At 44.0% G+C, this 23,487-nt stretch overlaps 1 protein-coding gene across 5 annotated transcripts in view; it reads left to right on the top strand.

Annotated features, from left to right (window-relative positions):
- The window catches only part of CFAP47 (cilia and flagella associated protein 47), a 381,927-nt gene that overhangs the window by 99,605 nt on the left and 258,835 nt on the right, over positions 1-23,487 (top strand). For all 5 annotated transcript variants that reach the window (XM_072135929.1, XM_072135930.1, XM_072135931.1 and 2 more), the window contains exons 29-31: positions 687-830; positions 18,803-19,022; positions 21,098-21,310. In XM_072135929.1, coding sequence (XP_071992030.1) covers positions 687-830; positions 18,803-19,022; positions 21,098-21,310 — 577 coding nt within the window. The remainder of the gene's footprint in view (positions 1-686; positions 831-18,802; positions 19,023-21,097; positions 21,311-23,487) is intronic.

Here is a 23,487-nt window from a genome sequence, read left to right as displayed (position 1 = left end):
CTTCCCACAGAGACTCTATTTCTGTTGTATGTGTACCGTTACACTAGATTAGATCGGCACTCAGATGAGCGTGAATTCTATATTGGTCCTGGATAAAAGCTGCATACATGCAGCTTTGAAAAAGGTAGAACCTATCTTACACTTTTCAGAACTTAGTTTGGTCTGTGATCTATGGCTAAGGTCTGGAACACATCAGATGGCTTCTACCTTTTTCATGGCTGTATGTATGTAGCTTTTATCCAAGATCAATACAGAATTCACGCTGATTTGAATGGACAAATGAATGCCAAACTAATCTATTTCTACATTGGGATAAAAACAAAGACCTTTGGATATGACAAGTGATTTTATATTCTTCAAATGGCAAATGTCTTCATCCAATAGCAGATAAGCCTCCGAAATGATTTAGACATTTTCTCAATATACATCTTAACTTGCTCTCTGCTATGTCTATTTTATCTGCATAGTTATGTTATAGTTATGCATAGTTTGTGCATATAGAAAAATACTTTTTCTAAAAGGCCTCAGATAAACCATACAACCCATTAGACCTAGCAATGATTTATAGATATTTTACAAAATTAGTTTTGTTTTAAATTAATGATACAGTTATGGTTATCTTTTTGCATGTGATAAGTTTTTTAGTGATCTTATTATGTTCTTGTATACACTGTTCTTTTATTTAGGTCATATTGGAAATAACGGAAAAAATGGTGGCATAGGAGAAGCTGTTCTACGCCCTTGCCACATACCGGAAACTCCTTCTCAAAGCACATCCTCTAGTTCACTTGGGGTTGTTACAAGTTCCACTTATGAAGAATCTATTTCAGGTGTGTACATCTTCACGTACATTGGTTATTCTGTTTTTACTAGCATGTGTTGCATTTCTCCTAGCTGTGCCACTGGGGGTCATCTTTTTTTGATTCATTGGCATGTTTGTTCTCAATTTTTTTGACTTTTCTAGTCACCTAGCAAAGTTATCAGTGCAAGAATTTTTCAGTGTTCCGCCTGATATATGTATAAAATCCAGATGAGGACATATGAAAAAGTCCCAATTTTGTCATAAACCGTGGTTAAAGTTGTAACTTTAGTGCAGATAAACTCCAGTCCTGAGGAGGCATAAGCAAAGATTTTGAAGGGGTCGATGGAATTTGCTACTTTTCTGCTACTTAAAAAATTAAAAACCACACAAAGAGGCCACAGTCTCAGCTGCCTGATATATTAACCTCTAAGATAAATCATAGATCAAACAAGCCCAAAACCCGGACAAAACATAAAAAGGAAAGCATAAATATCCTGACTAAAGATAAATGCTAAAAGATAATACATTTTCATTACAGTGCTGCACACAACAACAGTTCCCCACTGTTTGGCTTTATTGAAGGAGTGATAAGAACAATTAGAGCAATTCAGGCAGTCCCTGGGTTATGTACAGGATAGGTTCTGTAGGTTTGTTCTTAAGTTGAATTTGTATGTAGTGTGGCAGGGTGGCTGCCACTAGAGAAGCTTTTGGGCGTAAAATGTGCATTTTGCCTTATGAAAAGCTGAGTAGAAGACAGACCTGGAAAAGTTGGGTCTGTCTAATTAAGTTGATTAGTTTTCAGCTGGAGGGGCTGCACTAATACATGGGGCAGACTTCACACTGGGCTCCACCCTGGGGAAGAGACAGGCTACGGCAAAGGCCTGTGGAGCGGTGGCAGTAAACTGTTACTGTGTTTTTGGGGTGGCTGGCAGTAGGCCAGCACCTGGTGAGGTAGGGAACCTCGATGTATAGTAAGTGGCGGAGAGGCTTAGGTATTATTTTTATGTTTTGAGTTTGTGTACTGCCAAATAAAGCTGGCTGAGGCCAGTTTTAACCTTACTCGCATTGTGTGAATTCCCTGTGTGTGCTGGTCGTCTGCTTAGGAGACGACGATCCCCGGAGCTAATCCCTTACATATGGTGGCGGTATGCTGTGGCATGGAAATCAGCACACACAGCGAGATTTAAAGGGCCAGTAACCCTCATGTGAGAGACTGTTGTTCCTGCTGCTGGAGGCGCTGTGGTCACGGGAAGATTTGTCTTGGTGTGAGAGATATACAGAGACTGCTTGTTTGCTGTGGGAGTAATCACCTTGGGTCCGATGGATGAGTTCCAGAGACGCTGGCGGCAGATGATGTGGGAGGACCTTGGAATGCCAGAAGCCATTCGGGTTATGGAGACCCCAACTGCCAAGGCGGGCGGATCCCAGCCGATGGTTCGAGATGTCTGTGATCGGTCTGCAGTTCCTGAGGAGAGGTTGCTATGTGCCGTTGCCGGGAGCAACCGACGGGAGCAGCTTTGCAGATGTCTACGGATGAACCGGTGTGTGGCGGAATGTCCGGCGGCCAAGTGGCCACGTGTTGCAGCGTGTATGCAGCAGCGCAAAGATGTGGTTGCTAGGGGCAACCAACGGCGACAGCATGCGGCTGTGCCATGTGAGGTCAGTGCACCTCATTGTCCTCTGGTCAGGAGACCAGAGAAGTTGCCAGTCAAGACCTGTGAGATGATAGTGGGTGGAATCCCGCTGATGGTGGAACTGGACTGTTCTCAGGATGTCTCCAGAGTTAAACTGGACATCTTATTGTTCCTGAAGTACCAGCCAGGGAAGGGTAAGACTGTCTGGATTGACTTTGAAAGTGATATTGCGATTGTGACACATAAGCTGGAGATTTGTGCAGATCTGGAGGTGGAGTTCATCCTGGGGAAAAACCTCCCTTTTTTCTGGGACTTGTGGGAAAGTATTCCAAGTAGTGGGAATAGCTGCTTTTCCTGGGAGACCCCTCTGACATCGGGTACAGTCCCAATCTCCCCAAAGGACGATCTGGAGAAGTCTCAGCGACCTGAGGTGATGGTGGGTGGAGTCTCAACAGGTTGCAGTCTGAACTGTGACCAAGGGGTCTTGATTAGAGATGAGCGAACATACTCGTCCGAGCTTGATGCTCGATCGAGCATTAGCGTACTCGTAACTGCTCGTTGCTCGGACGAGTATTTCGCCCGCTCGAGAAAAAGGCAGCTCCCGCCGTTTTGCTTTTTGGCGGCCAGAAACAGAGCCAATCACAAGCCAGGAGACTCTGCACTCCACCCAGCATGACGTGGTACCCTTACACGTCGATAGCAGTGGTTGGCTGGCCAGATCAGGTGATCCTGGGATAGACTAGCCGCTGCCCGCGCTGCTCGGATCATTCTCTGTCTGGATGCCGCTAGGGAGAGAGCTGCTGCTGGTCAGGGAAAGCGTTAGGGTGTTCTATTAGCTTACTGTTAGGCAGGAGTGATTCTACAACAACCCAACAGCCCTTCTTAGGGCTACAATAACGTTATACTTTTTTTTTTTATTTGTGGCTGGGCTTGCTGGCACTAGTAGTGCAGCTAGTACCATATTGTGAGGAATTAGCAGAGGGACTTGCTACCGTTGTGTTTAGCTCTTAGTGACACACATATCCACCTCAAACACCAAAGTGGGAAAATTTATTAGGGGTTTGATTTCAATTAGGCACAGTCTGCCAGTTTCTTTTTATTTTACGTTTATTTTTTTAATAACTCAGTGTCATCTCATCTTGCATAGTAGTGTGCTTTAATACTTGGCTAGAAAATAGCCATAGGAGAATCCAAACGGCTTACTTACGCCTACAGTAGCGTTATATATATTTGATTTCTGGTTGATCTGCTGGTGGCTGTAGTTGCTGCAGTGCATCTACTAGCAAATTGTGAGCAATTTGGAGTGAGACTTGCGACCACTGTGTTTTGCGCTTAGTGACGCACATATCCATCGCAAAGACCGAAGTGGGAAAATTTATTAGGGCCCGGGGTTGGATTTCAATTAGGCACAGTCTGCCATTTCCTTTTTTATTTTACGTTTATTTTTTTCATAACTCAGCGTCATCTCATCTGGCATAGTAGTGTGCTTTAATACTTGGCTAGAAAATAGCCATAGGAGAATCCAAACGGCTTACTTACGCCTACAGTAGCGTTATATATATTTGATTTCTGGTTGATCTGCTGGTGGCTGTAGTTGCTGCAATGCATCTACTAGCAAATTGTGAGCAATTTGGAGTGAGACTTGCGACCACTGTGTTTTGCGCTTAGTGACGCACATATCCATCGCAAAGACCGAAGTGGGAAAATTTATTAGGGCCCGGGGATGTATTTCAATTAGGCACAGTCTGCCATTTCCTTTTTTATTTTACGTTTATTTTTTTCATAACTCAGCGTCATCTCATCTGACATAGTAGTGTGCTTTAATACTTGGCTAGAAAATAGCCATAGGAGAATCCAAACGGCTTACTTACGCCTACAGTAGCGTTATATATATTTGATTTCTGGTTGATCTGCTGGTGGCTGTAGTTGCTGCAATGCATCTACTAGCAAATTGTGAGCAATTTGGAGTGAGACTTGCGACCACTGTGTTTTGCGCTTAGTGACGCACATATCCATCGCAAAGACCGAAGTGGGAAAATTTATTAGGGCCCGGGGTTGTATTTCAATTAGGCACAGTCTGCCATTTCCTTTTTTATTTTACGTTTATTTTTTTCATAACTCAGCGTCATCTCATCTGGCATAGTAGTGTGCTTTAATACTTGGCTAGAAAATAGCCATAGGAGAATCCAAACGGCTTACTTACGCCTACAGTAGCGTTATATATATTTGATTTCTGGTTGATCTGCTGGTGGCTGTAGTTGCTGCAGTGCATCTACTAGCAAATTGTGAGCAATTTGGAGTGAGACTTGCGACCACTGTGTTTTGCGCTTAGTGACGCACATATCCATCGCAAAGACCGAAGTGGGAAAATTTATTAGGGCCCGGGGTTGTATTTCAATTAGGCACAGTCTGCCATTTCCTTTTTTATTTTACGTTTATTTTTTTCATAACTCAGCGTCATCTCATCTGGCATAGTAGTGTGCTTTAATACTTGGCTAGAAAATAGCCATAGGAGAATCCAAACGGCTTACTTACGCCTACAGTAGCGTTATATATATTTGATTTCTGGTTGATCTGCTGGTGGCTGTAGTTGCTGCAGTGCATCTACTAGCAAATTGTGAGCAATTTGGAGTGAGACTTGCGACCACTGTGTTTTGCGCTTAGTGACGCACATATCCATCGCAAAGACCGAAGTGGGAAAATTTATTAGGGCCCGGGGTTGTATTTCAATTAGGCACAGTCTGCCATTTCCTATTTTATTTTACGTTTATTTTTTTCATAACTCAGCGTCATCTCATCTGGCATAGTAGTGTGCTTTAATACTTGGCTAGAAAATAGCCATAGGAGAATCCAAACGGCTTACTTACGCCTACAGTAGCGTTATATATATTTGATTTCTGGTTGATCTGCTGGTGGCTGTAGTTGCTGCAGTGCATCTACTAGCAAATTGTGAGCAATTTGGAGTGAGACTTGCGACCACTGTGTTTTGCGCTTAGTGACGCACATATCCATCGCAAAGACCGAAGTGGGAAAATTTATCTGGCATAGCATTGTGCTTTCATACTTGGCTAGAAAATAGCCATAGCAATAGGATAGCATCGTTTGGTTTTAAAAACTAAAAAACACACAAAAAAAAAAAAACACACAAAAAAAGTTAAAAAAAAAAATTAAAGTTATAACTCTCATTTTCAAAATGTTTAACCCGAGGGCTAGGGGTAGAGGACGAGGGCGGGGACGTGGGCGTCCAACTACTGCAGGGGTCAGAGGCCGTGGTCCTGGGCGGGGTGAGACACCACCTGCTTATGAGGGAGCAGGGGAACGCCGCAGAGCTACACTCCCTAGGTTCATGTCTGAAGTTACTGGGACTCGTGGTAGAGCACTGTTGAGGCCAGAACAGTGCGAACAGGTGATGTCGTGGATTGCCGACAATGCTTCGAGCAATTTGTCCACCAGTCAGTCTTCCACGCAGTCCACCCATGTCACCGAAATCGGCACTCCTCCAGCTCCTGCACCTCAGCCTCCTCCCCCCCAGTCTGCCCCCTCCCAGCAAAATTTGCCATTTGAACCGGCATACTCTGAGGAACTGTTTTCTGGACCCTTCCCACAGTCACAAACCACTTGTCCGGTTGCTGATGAGCAATTTTCCGATGCCCAGGTTTTCCACCAGTCGCAGTCTGTGGGTGATGATGACCTTGTTGACGTACTGGAAGAAGTGTGTAAAGAGGTGTCCGACGATGAGGAGACACGGTTGTCAGACAGTGGGGAAGTTGTTGTCAGGGCAGGAAGTCCGAGGGGGGAGCAGACTGAGGGATCGGAGGATGATGAGGTGACAGACCCAAGCTGGGTTGAGAGGCCGGGTGAACACAGTGCTTCTGAGACGGAGGAGAGTCCTCGACCAGAACAGGTTGGAAGAGGCAGTGGTGGGGCCAGACGGAGAGGCAGGGCCAGAGCTGGTGCATCAGCGCCAAATGTGTCAACTAGTGAAGCTCCCGTGGCGAGGGCTCCTGCGGCGAGGGCTAGATTTTCAGAAGTCTGGAGGTTCTTTAAGGAAACACCGGATGACCGACGGACTGTGGTGTGCCACATTTGCCAAACCAGGATCAGCAGGGGTTCCACCACTAATAGCTTAACTACCACCAGTATGCGCAGGCATATGAATGCTTAACACCCCACTCAGTGGCAACAAGCGCGTTCACCTCCGGCCGTGCACACCACTGCTCCTTCCCTTGTGTCAGCTGATAGTCAGCCCCCTGCCCAGGACCCTGCCACAAAAACCCCATCGTCGCCTCCACGATCCTCCACAGCATCCACCAGCGTTCAGCTCTCCATACCCCAGACGCTGGAGCGGAAACGCAAATATAGTGCAACCCACCCGCACGGCCAAGCCCTCAATGTGCACATCTCCAGATTGCTAAGCCTGGAGATGCTGCCCTATAGGCTAGTAGAGACCAAGGCCTTTCGCAGCCTCATGGCGGCGGCCGCCCCTCGGTATTCGGTCCCCAGCCGCCACTACTTTTCCCGATGTGCCGTCCCAGCCCTGCACCAGCACGTGTCAGACAACATAATCCGTGCCCTGACCAACGCCGTTTCTGACAAGGTCCACCTGACCACGGACACGTGGATGAGTGCTGCCGGGCAGGGCCACTATATATCGCTGACGGCACATTGGGTTAACTTGGTGGAGGCTGGGACCGAGTCTGACCCTGCGGCTGGTCATATACTGCCGACGCCGAGGATTGCGGGGCCTACCTCGGTCCAGGTGTTTCAGGCCTACTATGCCTCCTCCTCCTCCCACCCCTCCTCCACCTCCTCCTCCGAACGACCATCCGTGGGCATGGCGCCATCAGTCGGTAGCTCTAGGCACAGCAGCAGTGCCGTCGCTAAGCGACAGCAGGCGGTGCTCAAACTGCTGAGCCTAGGCGATAAAAGGCACACCGCCCAAGAACTATTACAGGGCATCACGGCGCAGACTGATCTGTGGCTGGCACCGCTGAACCTGAAGCCAGGCATGGTTGTGTGTGACAACGGCCGTAACCTGGTGGCGGCTCTGCAACTCGGCAGACTGACACATGTGCCATGCCTGGCCCATGTGTTAAATCTGATAGTTCAGCGTTTCCTCAAGACATACCCCAATCTGTCTGATTTGCTCACGAAGGTGCGCCGCATCTGTGCGCATTTCAGGAAGTCCAGCACAGATGCTGCCACTCTCAGGGCAGCGCAGCGCCGCCTCCAACTTCCCGCTCACCGACTGTTGTGCGACGTGCCCACGAGGTGGAATTCAACACTGACCATGTTATCCAGAGTTTACCAGCAGCGCCGAGCGATTGTAGACTGCCAGATGTCAACTTCCACCAGAACTGGTAGTCAGGTCAGTCAGCTTCCTCAAGTCTACAATGAGGAGTGGACGTGGATGTCTGATATCTGTCAGGTGCTGAGTAACTTTGAGGAGTCAACACAGATGGTCAGTGGCGATGCCGCCATCATCAGCCTCACCATCCCGCTGCTTGGCCTGTTGAAAAACTCTCTGGTCAGCATGAAGTCGGAAGCTTTGCGCTCCTCACAAGAGACGGGGGAAGAATATTCCCTTGTTGATAGCCAAAGCACCCTTAGGTCTGTTTCTCAGCGCATATCGGAGGAGGTGGAGGTGGAGGAGGATGAGGAGGAAGAGGAGGAGAATGTTGGCGAGACACAAGAGGGGACCATTGTTGAGTCCTTCACTGTTGAGCGTGTATGGGCAGAAGAAGAGGAGTTGGAGGAGTTGGAGGAGGAGGAAATGGACAGTCAGGCCAGTGAGGGGAGTGAATTCTTACGCGTTGGTACTCTGGCGCATATGGCAGATTTCATGCTAGGCTGCCTATCCCGTGACCCTCGCGTTCAAAGAATTTATTCCAGCACCGATTACTGGGTGTTCACTCTCCTGGACCCACGGTACAAGCAAAATCTTTCCACTCTCATCCCTGGAGAGGAAAGGAGTGTGAGAATGCATGAATACCAGCAGGCCCTGGTGCACAAGCTGAAACAGTATTTCCCTTCTGACAGCGCTAGCGGCAGAGTGCGTAGTTCTGCGGGACAAGTAGCGAGGGAGAGTAGGCGAGCAGGCAGCTTGTCCAGCACTGGCAAGGGTACGCTTTACAAGGCTTTTGCCAGCTTTATGTCACCCCAGCAAGACACTATCACCTGTCCCCAGTCTCGGCAGAGTAGGGCTGATCTTTACAGAAAGATGGTGAGGGAGTACGTAGCTGACCATACCATCGTCCTAAATGATCACACAGCTCCCTACAACTACTGGGTTTCAAAGCTGGACATGTGGCACGAACTGGCGCTCTACGCCTTGGAGGTTCTTGCCTGCCCTGCCGCTAGCGTCTTGTCCGAGCGGGTTTTCAGTGCAGCTGGTGGCATCATCACCGATAAGCGTACACGCCTGTCGACTGACAGCGCTGACAGGCTGACGCTTATCAAGATGAATAAGGGTGCTGTCACACGTCGCGTTTACCGCATGCGTTTAAAAACGCATTGCAATAGCTGGAGAGTGATTTGCCTAATTAAACAGCTGCTAACACCTGTGTTTACAAAACGCAACCGTTAACACACTGTTAACGCATGCGTTAACATCGCGGTTAACGCATGCGTTTTGTAAACACAAGTGTTAAGAGGTGTTTAATTAGGCAAATCACTCTCCAGCTATTCCAATGCGTTTTTAAACGCATGCGGTAAACGCGACGTGTGACCGCACCCTAAAGTCTGGATTTCTCCTAATTTCCAATCTCCACCAGGTGAAGGAAGCTCAACCTGAATAATTTATCCACTCCTCCTCCTCCTCATTTTCCTCCTTCTCCTCCTCTTTGTACAGTAAAGCAGAGGAAACTGGCTATTTTTTGACAGGGCCCACTGGCTCTAGCTATAGTACTTTATGCATTTAATTTTTATGGAGGGCCACCGACCCGGTCCTCTGTTTTAAACAATTTTTGGGAGTGCCACATACAGGCACTCAATCTATTCAATTTTTCTGGAGGGCCACCTACCTGCTCCTCTGGTTTGAAAACTTTTTTGGACTGCCACATACAGGCACTCAATCTATTCCATTTTTCTGGAGGGCCACCTACCTGCTCCTCTGGTTTGAAAACTTTTTTGGACTGCCACATACAGGCACTCAATCTATTCCATTTTTATGGAGGGCCACCTACCTGCTCCTCTGGTTTGAAAACTTTTTTGGACTGCCACATACAGGCACTATCCAAATTGAATTGTCTCCATAGCAGCCTCCACACGTTGTCTCCATTGCTACCTCCAAAAGTCGTCCATATAGCTGCCTCCATACATCGTCCCTTTATCAAACGAGGTGTGTCAGGCAGAAATTTGGGTTGTTTTCATGGATTCCACATCAAAGTTGTTAACTTTGTCGCCACCCTGCTGTGTTATCCACAAAATACACTGGCAAACTTTTACCATTTACGGATATTATTTCAGCGCTTCTTGCGCATCTGTTTACATTTCCCTCACCCGCCATATCCTAAACTTATAAGAACGCTACTACACTTAATCTTATACAAAAGGTTCTTAGAAGTGCTGTTTGGGGAGTAGCCTAGAGACAGGGGCTTGGATTAGCGAAAGCTCGCCTGGCAGCGGAGCGCCAGCTCCATGCCAAGAACCAACTAACATAGTTTTAACTGCAGCACCTTTAATCTACTACTAGTTCACTGCCTCCATACATGGCCGCCTTATCAAACGTGCTGTGTCAGGCAGAATTTTGGGTTGTTTTCATGGCTTCCACAACAAACTTGTTAACTTTGTCGCCACCCTGCTGTGTAATCCTCAAAATATACTGGCAAACTTTTACCATTTACGGATATTATTTCAGCGCTTCTTGCGCATCTGTTTACATTCCCCTCACCCGCCATATTCCAAACTTATAAGAACGCTACTACACTTAACTAGGTGCAGGCTGGGACCGAGTCTGACCCTGGGGCTGGTCATATACTGCCGACGCAGAGGATTGCGGGGCCTACCTTGGTCCAGGTGTTTCAGGCCTACTATGCCTCCTCCTCCTCCCACCCCTCCTCCACCTCCTCCCCCTCCGAATTACCATCCGTGGGCATGGCGCCATCAGTCGGTAGCTCTAGGCACAGCAGCAGTGCCGTCGCTAAGCGACAGCAGGCGGTGCTCAAACTGCTGAGCCTAGGTGATAAAAGGCACACCGCCCAAGAGCTATCACAGGGCATTCCACATCAAACTTGTTAACTTTGTCGCCACCGTGCTGTGTAAGCCACAAAATATACTGGAAAACTTTTTTCATTTACGGATATTATTTCAGCGCTTCTTGCGCAGATGTTTACATTCCCCTCACCCGCCATATCCCAAACTTATAAGAACGCTACTACACTTGATCTTATACAAAAGGTTCTTAGAAGTGCTGTTTGGGGAGTAGCCTAGAGACAGGGGCTTGGATTGGCGAAAGCTCGCCTGGCAGCGGAGCGCCAGCTCCATGCCAAGATCCAACTAACATAGTTTTAACTGCAGCACCTTTAATCTACTACTAGTTCACTGCCTCCATACATGGTCCCCTTATCAAACGAGCTGTGTCAGGCAGAATTTTGGATTGTTTTCATGGCTTCCATGTTAACTTTGTCGCCACCCTGCTGTGTAATCCACAAAATATACTGGCAAACTTTTATCATGTACCGATATTATTTGAGCGCTTCTTGCTCACCTCCTTTGGTTCCTCTCTGCCACCCATTGGTTTGAAGCCTGAGTCCATTTAGGTTATGTCGCCATGACACTCTCTAGCCTGCCGCTGCTGCCGCTGCCTCTTCATGCCGTCCCCTATAGTGTCAGGGTCAATTATTGGATGTTTTAGATGCTATCTAGCCTCATTCGGTCACTCTGTCATGGCCATGCTGTTGCCCATAATTTTGGCATAATGGTGCGATTAAGCAGCCTCAGAGGCATCCATGCATGCTGCCCCTGCTGTTTCCTGTCCATTTCCGTGGTGTTTCCATCCTTTTCTGAGGTTCCCAGGTGTTTGGCCAAGCTTCCCTGTGCAGAGCCTTGGTCCCCTTGAAAAATGCTCGAGTCTCCCATTGACTTCAATGGGGCTCGTTACTCGAAACGAGCACTCGAGCATCGGGAAAAGTTCGTCTCGAATAACGAGTACCCGAGCATTTTAGTGCTCGCTCATCTCTAGTCTTGATCCCACAGAAGGAGACTCTGCCACTGAGACTGATAAAGTCTGATGGACTATGTGATGATGATAATATTTGTGATGCCTTAATTTCTGAAGTTAAACCAGAAAAGTGTAATGTTGTGCATAATCTGCCTCTAACCTGTAATTATAGTGTTAACTGTGATTATATGACACTACCTGTAACATGTGACAATTCTGCAATGCCGATAACATCTGATAGCCTTACAATGTCTGTTCAGAATTATGCAGAGTGTGAACTAGGTGCAGCCCTAGATACTGAGAGAGTTAGCTCAGAGGTGCCCCTAGAGGTTGTGAGTTGTAAAGACACAGGTAGCGAGCCTGAGATGTGTAATGTAGCTAATGGAAGTTCAGATAGGGATACCGCCATAGCAAGGGCGGGTGAAGATAATGAGATCCTGATTGTTAGTGGTTTCCCTTCAGCCCAGAGTTACACAAACAGTGAGTGTGAACAGAGCCCTAGAGAAGCAGCTACTCGCTCAGAACCTGCAGGAGGTGAGGATAGCCTGTGTCAGTCACCTGTGGAGGAGTCTCACATCTGTGTTCAGGAAATGTCAGGGGGAAACCAGACATCTGATACACCTGAGGCTTCTGAGGAGATTGATGTACTGAGTTCGTGTGTGAACAAGGCCAGAAGAAGCATCAATAAACTGAAGCGTCATGTGAATACTGGTTTGCGGAATAACTGGTATAAATGCTACAATTGTCACGTGTCTTATAGAAGAAAAGATGACCTAAAGAGACATATATTACAGAAACATGAGTTGAAGATTGATATCTCGTACTGTCCTTTCTGTGATACAGTGTTTGCAAAGAAAAGTGAATGGGAGGTTCACATGTGTACGTGTTCGGGGAACAAAAGAAAGTGCCAAAATGGTGATGCCGACCTCCAGGTGTGTTCTGTCGTGATGTGGCACCAGAAGTGTCCTAGGAAGGAGACCAGGCGTAAACCAGACCCCTGTACACCTGCTGATGAACCGCAGAATACGCATGATGGCGTGCTGACTGAAATTGTGTGTGAACAGGGTGGAAGCGCCACTCTTAATCATACACCTACGGATGAGGGGACCCCAGATCCCCAGAAGGTGGTGGAACATGTGATGCACCAGCCCTTTGGTAGTTCTGCCTGCAGTGTGGTGAGTGCAGTCTACAACTCTGTGAGGGAAGGTCGCCCATGCATCCGCAGTGATCGTGATGTTGCTGAGAAGGAGGAGAAGCCCTTGACTGACGTTACAGTGACTGGATCAAGGCCTCTCATAGGCATTCTGGAGCCACCGGTTGCCACAAGTAATGACTTTGCTCGCAAAGGTTTGGGGAAACAGGAGTCCAACCTGGCTTTTCTTCAGCAGCCAACTGGAAAAGCCGTATTGAAGACAAATACAGTGACTGGTGCCCGAGACACTGTTACAGGTGCGACGTCCGATATATTGGGCTGGGAAGCTGGTGCAGTACAAGGCGGTGTGGGTGTGACTAAGTCTGTAGTCTCAACCGTGATGGCCACCCAAGTGGGATCGCTTATAACCAGTAGTCTGAATACAGTCTTGGGAAAATCCGAAGAATGGGTTAATGGTTACCCCCCAAATACAGGTGAAGAGCTGTCTCAGCCTGCTGAACCTGTGGAGAAGGTTGAAGTGGCGCCATGTCTACAACAAAGGGACCAGCCGAGTTGCTGTGTACGTGTGGAAGCTCTGTCGTCTCGTCTCTGTCATAGTGCATGCCAGCATTCTCTGGGCAAGTGGAGGAATACCCAGATGGGCCCTACAGAGACTCCAGCACAGCTGCACCCAACGGTAGATCTGCCTGATCATCTGAAGAGCGAAAGTGAAGATGGTCCGGATGGTGAGAAGTGCCTTGAAGATATACCGGGTGATGACTGCAGTGGATGTGAGGAGACGGTGTCTGATATAATGTCAACAGAGCCCTCGAAATTCCTACACAGGAAAGACTCGGTGAAGACTGAGGTGTTGGCCAGCAAGGCGTATGACGGACTGACCGAGGAAGAGGTCAGCCAGGAACCTAGTGCAAGCCATGAAGAGCTTAAGGCTGCCATTGTGGAAAGTCCATGCCAGGACTTGGGTCCGAAGTCCGAAGTGTTAGCTGGAGGTGATGAGGATGATGCTGATGTTGAGCTTTGCAGACATGTGACCAGAAGCTCACCAATGTGAATCGTGCCCTGGTTCTGAACGGTAATGCCCCCTTCAATGACAAAGAAGGTGCCGAAGCTGAAGACTGGAAAACGGGCAAACCCGTGCGTGTCGTGTGCAATGCTAAGGGGAATAAGCACAGTGCATATGCCTCAGTGGATGGTAACCGGTGTGACGGCATCCACAAGGTGATGAAGAGATGGGGCCTAACCATGCCAAGCCCTGAGGGGTATGTGGAGTCTCCAGTGAAATGCAAGAGAAAGAGGAGAAGAAAATCTATCATTGTTAATAGAGACATGATTGAAGATGATCACTTGTGTGAAGGAAGAGATGCTGGGACTAATTTTGAGCTGCCTGTGTCTCCTGCAGTTAAGGAAAAAAGCTGTCATTTTCCAGGTATAGAAGATGTAGTAGATAGTAGGGTCTCTGCAGTGCTTTTAGGAACCGTAGGGATTAGACCCCAATATAGGAGCTTTGACCCCGGAGGGAGAATTAAGCTTATTGATCAGGCCTACGGCCTTGATCACAGGGGGAGGATATGTGGCAGGGTGGCTGCCACTAGAGAAGCTTTTCGGCGTAAAATGTGCATTTTGCCTTATGAAAAGCTGAGTAGAAGACAGACCTGGAAAAGTTGGGTCTGTCTAATTAAGTTGATTAGTTTTCAGCTGGAGGGGCTGCACTAATACATGGGGCAGACTTCACACTGGGCTCCACCCTGGGGAAGAGACAGGCAACGGCAAAGGCCTGTGGAGCGGTGGCAGTAAACTGTTACTGTGTTTTTGGGGTGGCTGGCAGTAGGCCAGCACCTGGTGAGGTAGGGAACCTCGATGTATAGTAAGTGGCGGAGAGGCTTAGGTATTATTTTTATGTTTTGAGTTTGTGTACTGCCAAATAAAGCTGGCTGAGGCCAGTTTTAACCTTACTCGCATTGTGTGAATTCCCTGTGTGTGCTGGTCGTCTGCTTAGGAGACGACGATCCCCGGAGCTAATCCCTTACAGTAGGTTGGAACTGTATATTTTATAATTGGAGTTCCAGACAAATTTTTTTGGTCTCTGTGACTATTGTATTTAAAAAATGTTGGATTGTCATAAGAACCAGGATTACCAGTAAATCCTAATTGCAGACACCTTTAATAACTGTTATAGCTGTTTATTGTAGTCTAGAGCTAAAGTAGACTAAATTACCAACATCCAGAGGTCTGTTTGTAACTAGGGGTGGTCTGTAAGTCAGTTGTTCTTAAGTAGGGGACCGCCTGTACTGGGTTAAAAATAGAGATTTTTTATCAAAATTTAAATAGTGAAATATACGGACATGTATTATTGGAAAGACATTTACTTTATATATGTGATATTTTTATTTTGCACTGCACATGCATTTATTTTAGGGATTACTACTCATTTGAGAAAACAATGTTATTTTCCAATTTACTTTACAGTTTTTCTGTTATTTTCAAACATATTGCACAGAGCAGTCCTAAAGATAAAGTGCAGCTGTCAAGATTTTACAGTGTCTTCCCAGGATCCTAGAGGAAATAACTCTTCCAAAAGAATCACCAACGGACAGATAATGATTTTATAATTAGCATTATTAAAACAGAATTCCACCCTAGTTGCTTATACATATGCCTATGAGTGCACATATTTCATATTTATACGATACAGGTAGAATTTAGTTCTGTAGAATAAAGGTTTAGTAGCAATGAATGCTGCAAATTCCAAAATAGTTTATCACAGCTAGCATCTCTTAATGTAGCCCCAAGCACTGGCCTCAGCGATCACATGAGCAAGAACAGTTATGTCACTGCAACAGGTTGTTCTTGAAGCACAGCGTAAATTTATAGTAATTTTGCACAATACATTCTAAGGAATTTTTTAAAAAGACATTCTATCAACTATTTCACCAATTTAATGTTGTCCTTTTTCTCTTACGGTAGTTTCAGGGAAATTCCCACCAAACTACCTTACATAACCTATAAATACAACATTTTACCACTTTTATAATAAAACAACCATTACATTTTTATTTCATAATTTTTAAAAGTTACATATATATTACACAATTACACTTAAAAAATTGTACCAAATAACCGGGGGATAAACAGCTCAGTAAAGTGCTAAACATTATAACTGTATTCATTGTTCTCTATGCTTTCTCATAATTAGCTAGCACAAGGTTTGTCCCAAAATATAAACCCCTTTTGCCTAAACAAGTATATATTGTTCTTAAGGAAATAAATACCCTTTGTCATTTGGCTACCGTCTCACACTCTCCCCGACGCGCGTTTGGCTTGTTGCTTCCTCAGGAGGCGTTCTATTAACTATTAATGTTTAGGATCAGCCTGTGATTACAGACAGTGCAGAACCTAGTGTCATGGGCTAACCACTTCTGGGGAAGGGGTTCTGTGCATCATATCAATCTGCTAAACTCCATGTGTAATCAAATCCACTATGCTTATTTTCTATCCCATTGTTATATGCCCCCTATATAAATGACATTTTATTACATCTTTTTTCCTTTTTTTTTCCTCCAAAATTTTGACTCAGTTTAGGTGCAGTTTAATGCATTTTATGCAATTGCTTTCTACTTAGCACCAAACATAGCAAAATCTTGTGCACTTAGCTTAGTAAAATTACTCAATCCCACAATCCTACAAACTAGAAATGATCAGTAGTCTAATTGTCGGACTGCTGAAATCTAACGGTGGTTGGAAGAAAATCCCTTGGATGCCTGACCAGCTATCTATTCATTTTTTTCTGGGCTGCTGGGAAAGTGAAAGTCTCATAGAAGTTACCGTATATATACTCATGTATAAGCCGAGTTTTTCAGCACAAAAAATGTGCTGAAAAACGTCCCCTTGGCTTATACACGAGTCTATTATAAAACCCACTTAAAAAAAATAAACCAATTTAAAAAAATAAAATTATATACTCACCCTCCGATGTTGGTGCAGCTCCCCGATATCCCAGATGTCGATGCGTCCTGTCTTCTTTCTTCCCTGTAGCTCTTCTTCTTTCTTCCGTCATGGATACGCCTGCTGGAAGAAAACATGGCCGTGTTCATGACAGAAGAAAGAAGAAGAGCCACAGGGAAGAAAGAAGATGGGACACGCCGACATCGGGGACATCGGGAAGCTGTGCCGACTTCGGGGGTGAGTATATAAGTTTACTTTTTTTTAAGTGCTGGGGGGGGGCAGGCTGTATACTACTAGGGGCTGGAGGTATACTACTGGAGGCTGGCAGGCTGTATACTACTGGGGGCTGGCAGGCTGTATACTACATGGGGGCTGGCTGGCTGTATATTACATGGGGCTGGCAGGCTGTATACTACATGGGGCTGGCAGGCTGTATACTGATGGGGGCTGGCTGTATACTACTGGGGGCAGGCTGGCTGTATACTACTAGGGGCTGGCAGGCTGTATACTGCTGGGGGCTGGCTGTATACTACTAGGGGCTGGCAGGCTGTATACTACTGGGGGCTGGAAGGCTGTATACTACTGGGGGCTGACAGGCTGTATACTGCTGGGGGCTGGCAAGCTGTATACTACTGGGGGCAGGTTGGCTGTGTACTACTGGGGGCAGGCTGGCTGTATACTACATGGGGGCTGGCTGGCTGTATACTGCTGGGGGCTGGCAAGCTGTATACTACTGGGGGCAGGTTGGCTGTGTACTACTGGGGGCAGGCTGGCTGTATACTACATGGGGGCTGGCTGGCTGTATACTACTGGGGGCTGGCTGCCTGTAGCTACTAGGGGCTGGCTAGATGTATACTACAGGGGGCTGGTGGCTGTATACTACTAGGGGCTGGCAGGCTGTATACTACTGGGAGCTGGCAGACTATATACTACTGGGGGCTTGCTGGCTATATACTGGGGGGGCTGTGACCAATGCATTTCCCACCCTCCGCTTATGCTCGAGTCAATAGTTTTTCCAGTTTTTGGTGGTAAAATTAGGCGTCTCAGCTTAATCTCGGGTCGGCTTATACTTGAGTATATTCGGTAGTTAAACAATAGGATCCCCAATAACCTGATACTAATTCCATATCTTGTGCACAGGGGATATATTTCAGAACTCAATGCATTGCACTGTATGGTTTCAGGTTTCTTGCTTAAAAACCACACTGATGGCTGCCTTGATTGACAGCTCCATTTCAGGATCTTTCCTTTGGGAATGCTAGGTGTATGTTTGAGCTCGTCTTGCCTGCAGTTGTTGCTTGAGTAATGGACGACTGTACCAGCGTAAACTTTTTTTGGGTTATTGCCTTGTCGTATTTCTGTGTCCTTTTGTGGACACAGTCCTGTGTCTGATTTCTTGTTAGCTGTCCATTCCACTATTCAGTAGCTGCCAGATGAATTAGGTTTTCCCTGTCACTTTGCAGGGTCTCTCCGGGATCTGTTATTTAGCTTCCTGATAGCGGATTCGCCTTTATCAGGGTGGCATTATCTGCTGTAGGCAGGGCCATAATCCACAGCCACGTGGCTGGGTCAGTTCGCCACCACTTACTCAGTCTGATAGCTTGTGCCAAGTCTGGTTGTAGTTGCAATATTTGCTGGACTGATTTGTTTTATAAGACATTCCCTTGAAGAATTTGTTGAAGTGTGTTACCAATAGATGTTACAGAATTTTTATTCTAGCACTGAATTTATCTACTATTCATGGGTATTCACAACATTGCTAGAATGAACAAAAACAGCCGCAATGTAATTTATTTGGTAATTTGTGTAAAGTGAAACATTCAATCACCAAGTGCTTAATGAAAACAAAACTGTAAAATAAACTTTCTTGTTGTTTCATCCATTGCCTTAGTCAACTGTGAAAGCTGCACATAATAGCGGGAAACTGCTTTTCTGTTAGATTAATGCCATTAATAACATTATCTCAGAAAGCAGCACATTTACTCTTTACTAAAGTTTATTGATTACACTGCAGTGGGGTAACAAAGATGACTTGAAATATTTTGATGTTAAAATGTTTTGCAGTTAAGATCATAGTGTTGCAACATACAATATTCCTTAATATATTGCAGAAGATGACAATATGTCAAGTATTGAAAGAACACAGTTACGAGATGAGGAGAATCAGTATGAAAAAATAAAGGACAAGCTGGAGCTATCATTTTACCCTGAAGAAGACACTGAAGAATGGATGTTTTTTAAGAAAGTTCTAACTTCAGTTCAAACCTGGTTTATCCTGTTTGGATGGGCTAGTGGCTGTAATCCTATTACTATTCCACAATCTCTATGGAGGTAAAACTGAAAAGCAGCTGGAAACTCTCTTGTTTCCATATTTATCTAATATGTAATACAGATCTATTGTTTGATAGTGAAATAATGAATAAATGGAGATATGGAACTAAGTAGATCAAATTAATTTACGTGGCTGCTCTTATGTGCCATGGAAGTAAACATCCTCCCATGCAACTAGAAATTAGCTTAAAGGGGTTGCCTATGATTGATATTTTTTATTAATTTTAGCCCCAGGTGGTATAAAGATTAGAAAGAATCCAAAAGAAAATGAAAACTTCCAGCTTTCCCAAGCCAAATGATCTCCATGTGCAAATGACAAACACTGAATGAGCAAGTTCAGCAATCAAAAAGAAAAGACAAAATACAGCAACAGTAGAGATTTACTAAAATCCAATTTCTCATACAAAAGCCATAGAGATTAGTAGAGAAAATCCTATCTCATAGTGTTTCTAAAATTTGAAAGAATTAATACTCACCATAGTCCTTACCTCCACTCCAGTGAAGCTCCTCCTATCACCCCCTTATACAGGTCTCAGCCCATAGTAGGTTTGTACTGTTGTCATAATATCACGGGTGGACCTGTGTAGATTAACATATGCTGTCCATGAAGGGTGGAGCCATTCTGTTTTGGGGGGATTTATCATCACATTGTCTGTTTTCTTGTACAACTTTTTGAGACTTTTTTCCTTTTTTTTTCAGTTGAGACTTATTTGTCTCAAAATAGACAAAAGTCTCAAAAAGTAGTAGCCATGTCAGTGGATCCACACTGGTCCGTCAGGGTCTCCATAGTTGTAGTTCCAAGGGCAGCTTCATTTTTGTAGTCCTATGTATTTCACCTGCTAATACTTGATTTTATTTTAACCTATTTTAACTTGTTGTAAGCAACGGTTTTGATGTCGCCACTGGCCCGCCTATCCCCATGCGGTTCTGGGCCGGAAGTCTCACTGTTGGACTTCCTGTTTGTTTGTTTGATTGCTCCCTGTCATCTATAGATGTCAAGCAGCTAATTGTATTTCAAGGAATCTGAGGAAGCGCTAAGTCCTAGCGCGAAACGCGTTATTCCAATTTTTAATTGTAAGAACCTTTTATTGTTTTATCGCCATTTATGGCTTAAATTAAAAAAAAGCCTTTTTTAAGGAAAAGCTTCCGAGTAAGTCAGCGCCTGTCTCATGTCCCAAAACCTGAGGAGAACATCAATGCACCCCATTCGGAAGTATATATGTGAATAAGCTCTTACTAGACAAGGGGACCCTTTTATTTTATCTGGGGGTGTGTCTCTAGAAGTATTTCATTCAGCATTTTGTTCTTGAAAACAGGTCCTTTTTAACTAATTGACGACCAGCCCACATTAATTAACGATCTTGCCACTATCAGGGCATGTCAGTTGATGTCTAAGAGGGCCTAAAATATTCACCCCCTTTCCTTATAATGCATACAAAAATAAATAAGAAAATCATAAAAAAGTTATTTTTTTTATTATTTCCAGCTATGAACATTGCAAATGCCCAAATTAATATATTTTTTCTTTAAGTTTGGCTTCTATAAAACTAAATAAAAAGTGATTAAAAGGTTGGACAGTTTTCTAAATGGAATAATTGTACACATCATCCCATCCTGCAAAAGAATTACACCTTAACTAACATTGTATACGAAAGTATTAAGGTTGTGGGTGCCAGAATAAGGCACCACAAAAGTTTTCTTTTAAAGCCTGAGAATAAATGGGATGTGTCATCCAGACCGCACAGTGAAAGCTGTAAAAACTAAGTCTATCAGAAAATAGCACAACTGTGTTTTTTGCCAATCCACTACATTTGGAAATGTTTTCAGCTTCCCAGTACATGGCACAAAATATTAAATGGAGCCTATACAAAGTACTATTTTTCCTCCAGAAAAATAGCTTTTTATCATGTTTAGCTTTTAATTTTTCCTGCATTAGAAAACTTTATTAAATATCTTTGTCAACAGTATAAATTATCTTATTTATAGCCTAAATTATCACTATCTACAGTATGATGATCATTGTATTATTGTAGACAAAGAGTGTATTTTTACGTCTTTTGTGTTTCTGTTTTTAGTGGTGTATGCAAAGTAAAGCTGTCAAAGTCTGAGGGAAAGGCACCAAAAACAATAAATCTTGGCAAGCAGACAAAAACCATTTATGACATGCTGTTCTACCTGAGTGGACAGATGCTGCCTGGAATTACTGCAAGCCAGTCATTGCCCTCTGATCCCACAGAAAGAGTCCTACAGCTTCACTGGCAGCATGCGACACTGCTCACTTTCCTCAAGTAAGCATTGACATTTTGAAAGATTTAAATAAAAGCTTTGAAAAATTGTAGAAATGGAGAAGGAATAAACAAGACAAATTCATGCAAACATGAATCCCTTATACCTTAAGGGGAAGACACAGTATTGGAATGAAAATAGAAGTATTTAAATGTTCCTTTTTTTTATTCGCTTAACTTTATATTTGCTATGTAGAGGTACCGTACTGTGAGATGGTTTTAGGTGTGATGAAAATGCTCCATTTTAAAAAAAAAGCCTTTATATTTTAAACAGACTTTATGCAAAGTAAATGAACAAAAGATGGTGCCACAACCGACACATCACTGCTCTCAAGAACATTGATTGTATATGGGATTAAATAAAAAGGCAGAAGGATTTGAGCAGGCTACATGCCTAGAATATCTGTGGATAGCTCTCCATAATGTTTGGAACAAACAAAAACTGTCCATGTGTACTGTAATGGAAGGTCACAGACAAGGACAGAGAGCCCTATAATGAGCCCCCAATACTGACACCTGTCTATTGCGGTTGCGTGTCCTAGTGACACCGGACAATTAGAAGACACTCCCTCCCTAGGTCTCTGTGCAGACACAAAACAAGACTAACAAACACAGAATCACAATACCAAGAGGAGGTCAACAATCCAAGTCACAACTACATAGTAAGTAAAATACAGAATTGAAAAGACTTGAGATTAGTCAGGAAGGTAGGCAGAATCAAATAATCTGTAAAAAGCAAGAACTGCAAGGAAAGATGGCGCACACAGAGCTTCAATCAGAGTGCTTCAGATGAGAGAGCGGCAGAACTCTGAAGGTGTGCAAAGTGCAAGCCTGAACCCTTTCTTGTCCAGAACAAAGGTTGCAGATTTCCAGCAGTCCAGCAATAGACAGCAGTTTTGACTGCCACCTAAAAAACACGAAATAGCTTTCTCCACTGAACAGGAGAAGCCCCTTTTCAGAACCCACACCCGTTTATCGTACTAGTTGGAAAAGTATCAAAAACTGTTTAAAAAGTCATGATAAATGTGGCATAAGGCAAATCTCTGCCACTATATTCTATGTTTGTCACCACTAAATGTATGTCCAAGGGATGCCCATTAAGGATTTGTACATTAATACACCTGAACATATATCTAATTCATGTTTAGGGAGCATTTTCTGATGTATATTCTTCAAATAGTGTACAAGAAGTCTGAACATACAGTAGCATAAATTATATGGGCATATGACTGTACTTATAAGGGAATGTAATCTGTTTCTGAAGCTATTATTATTATTTTTTGGTGTTAAAAAAGGAGTTGTTGATAGCATCTATATATTCCTTATTGGATTTGATGAAACAGATGGCTATACATGGGTGTCATTACTAAATGAATAAATGTTCGATCCAATGGTCAAGTAAGATAGAACAGGCAGCTGATAAATCTCACTAAGACTCTCTCCTGTCTCCTGTCTGGTTGTTCTCAGAAATGAAAAAGATTTTTCTCTTAAATAGAATATAAATGCTACTGACCTGTTTGTGTTGACAGCAATCATTAGAATTTTGAGAAATTAATTAAAGTGGACAACTTAGTCTGGTACTCAATGAAAATCTTGGCTAGATCAATTATAAAAGCTAATTGACATCACTTAAGCAGACGGTACAAGCAATAAACATCTAATGAACCTCTAATGTATGATAAATTATCTAGGAGTGATTTGGGGGAGAAGAACAATCATTTCTCACTTAGAAAGGCACTTTACTTACTTAGTCATCTTTTCCTTATCCAAAATTTGGAAACTGCCAGTGTGTGTAAGAATATGTCTTAGTTCAATTTTCTATGGTTGATGTAAAGACATTTTTATTTCCTATATTTTATAGATATTTTATTCTCATGCTTATAGGAAATATATTTGATAAAAGGTTTCATAAACGCATCTGTCCTTATGATAGTAAAACACTCATTAATATGAGATAATTAACAGTTTATAGACTTTTATTTTGGAATTATTAGTAAGATTTTTAGAGTTAGTTAAACATTAATGTAGTATCTAATTAGTGAAATAATAATTTTGCTGTCACTAATGTTTCGACAAAATTGTAATTTTAATTGTAGTACAAACAAATACAATAGAAAACTTTAATATTGAATCTCATTAGATAAAATGCCTCTTTCTATTCTTATCAGGTTTTTTCACCT

Source organism: Engystomops pustulosus, chromosome 2 (genome assembly GCF_040894005.1).
Source record: "Engystomops pustulosus chromosome 2, aEngPut4.maternal, whole genome shotgun sequence".
In the NCBI taxonomy this organism is placed as follows: Eukaryota; Metazoa; Chordata; class Amphibia; order Anura; family Leptodactylidae; genus Engystomops; species Engystomops pustulosus.
Note: the sequence above shows the minus strand (reverse complement) of the source record. Positions and strands in the feature narration are given on the sequence as shown.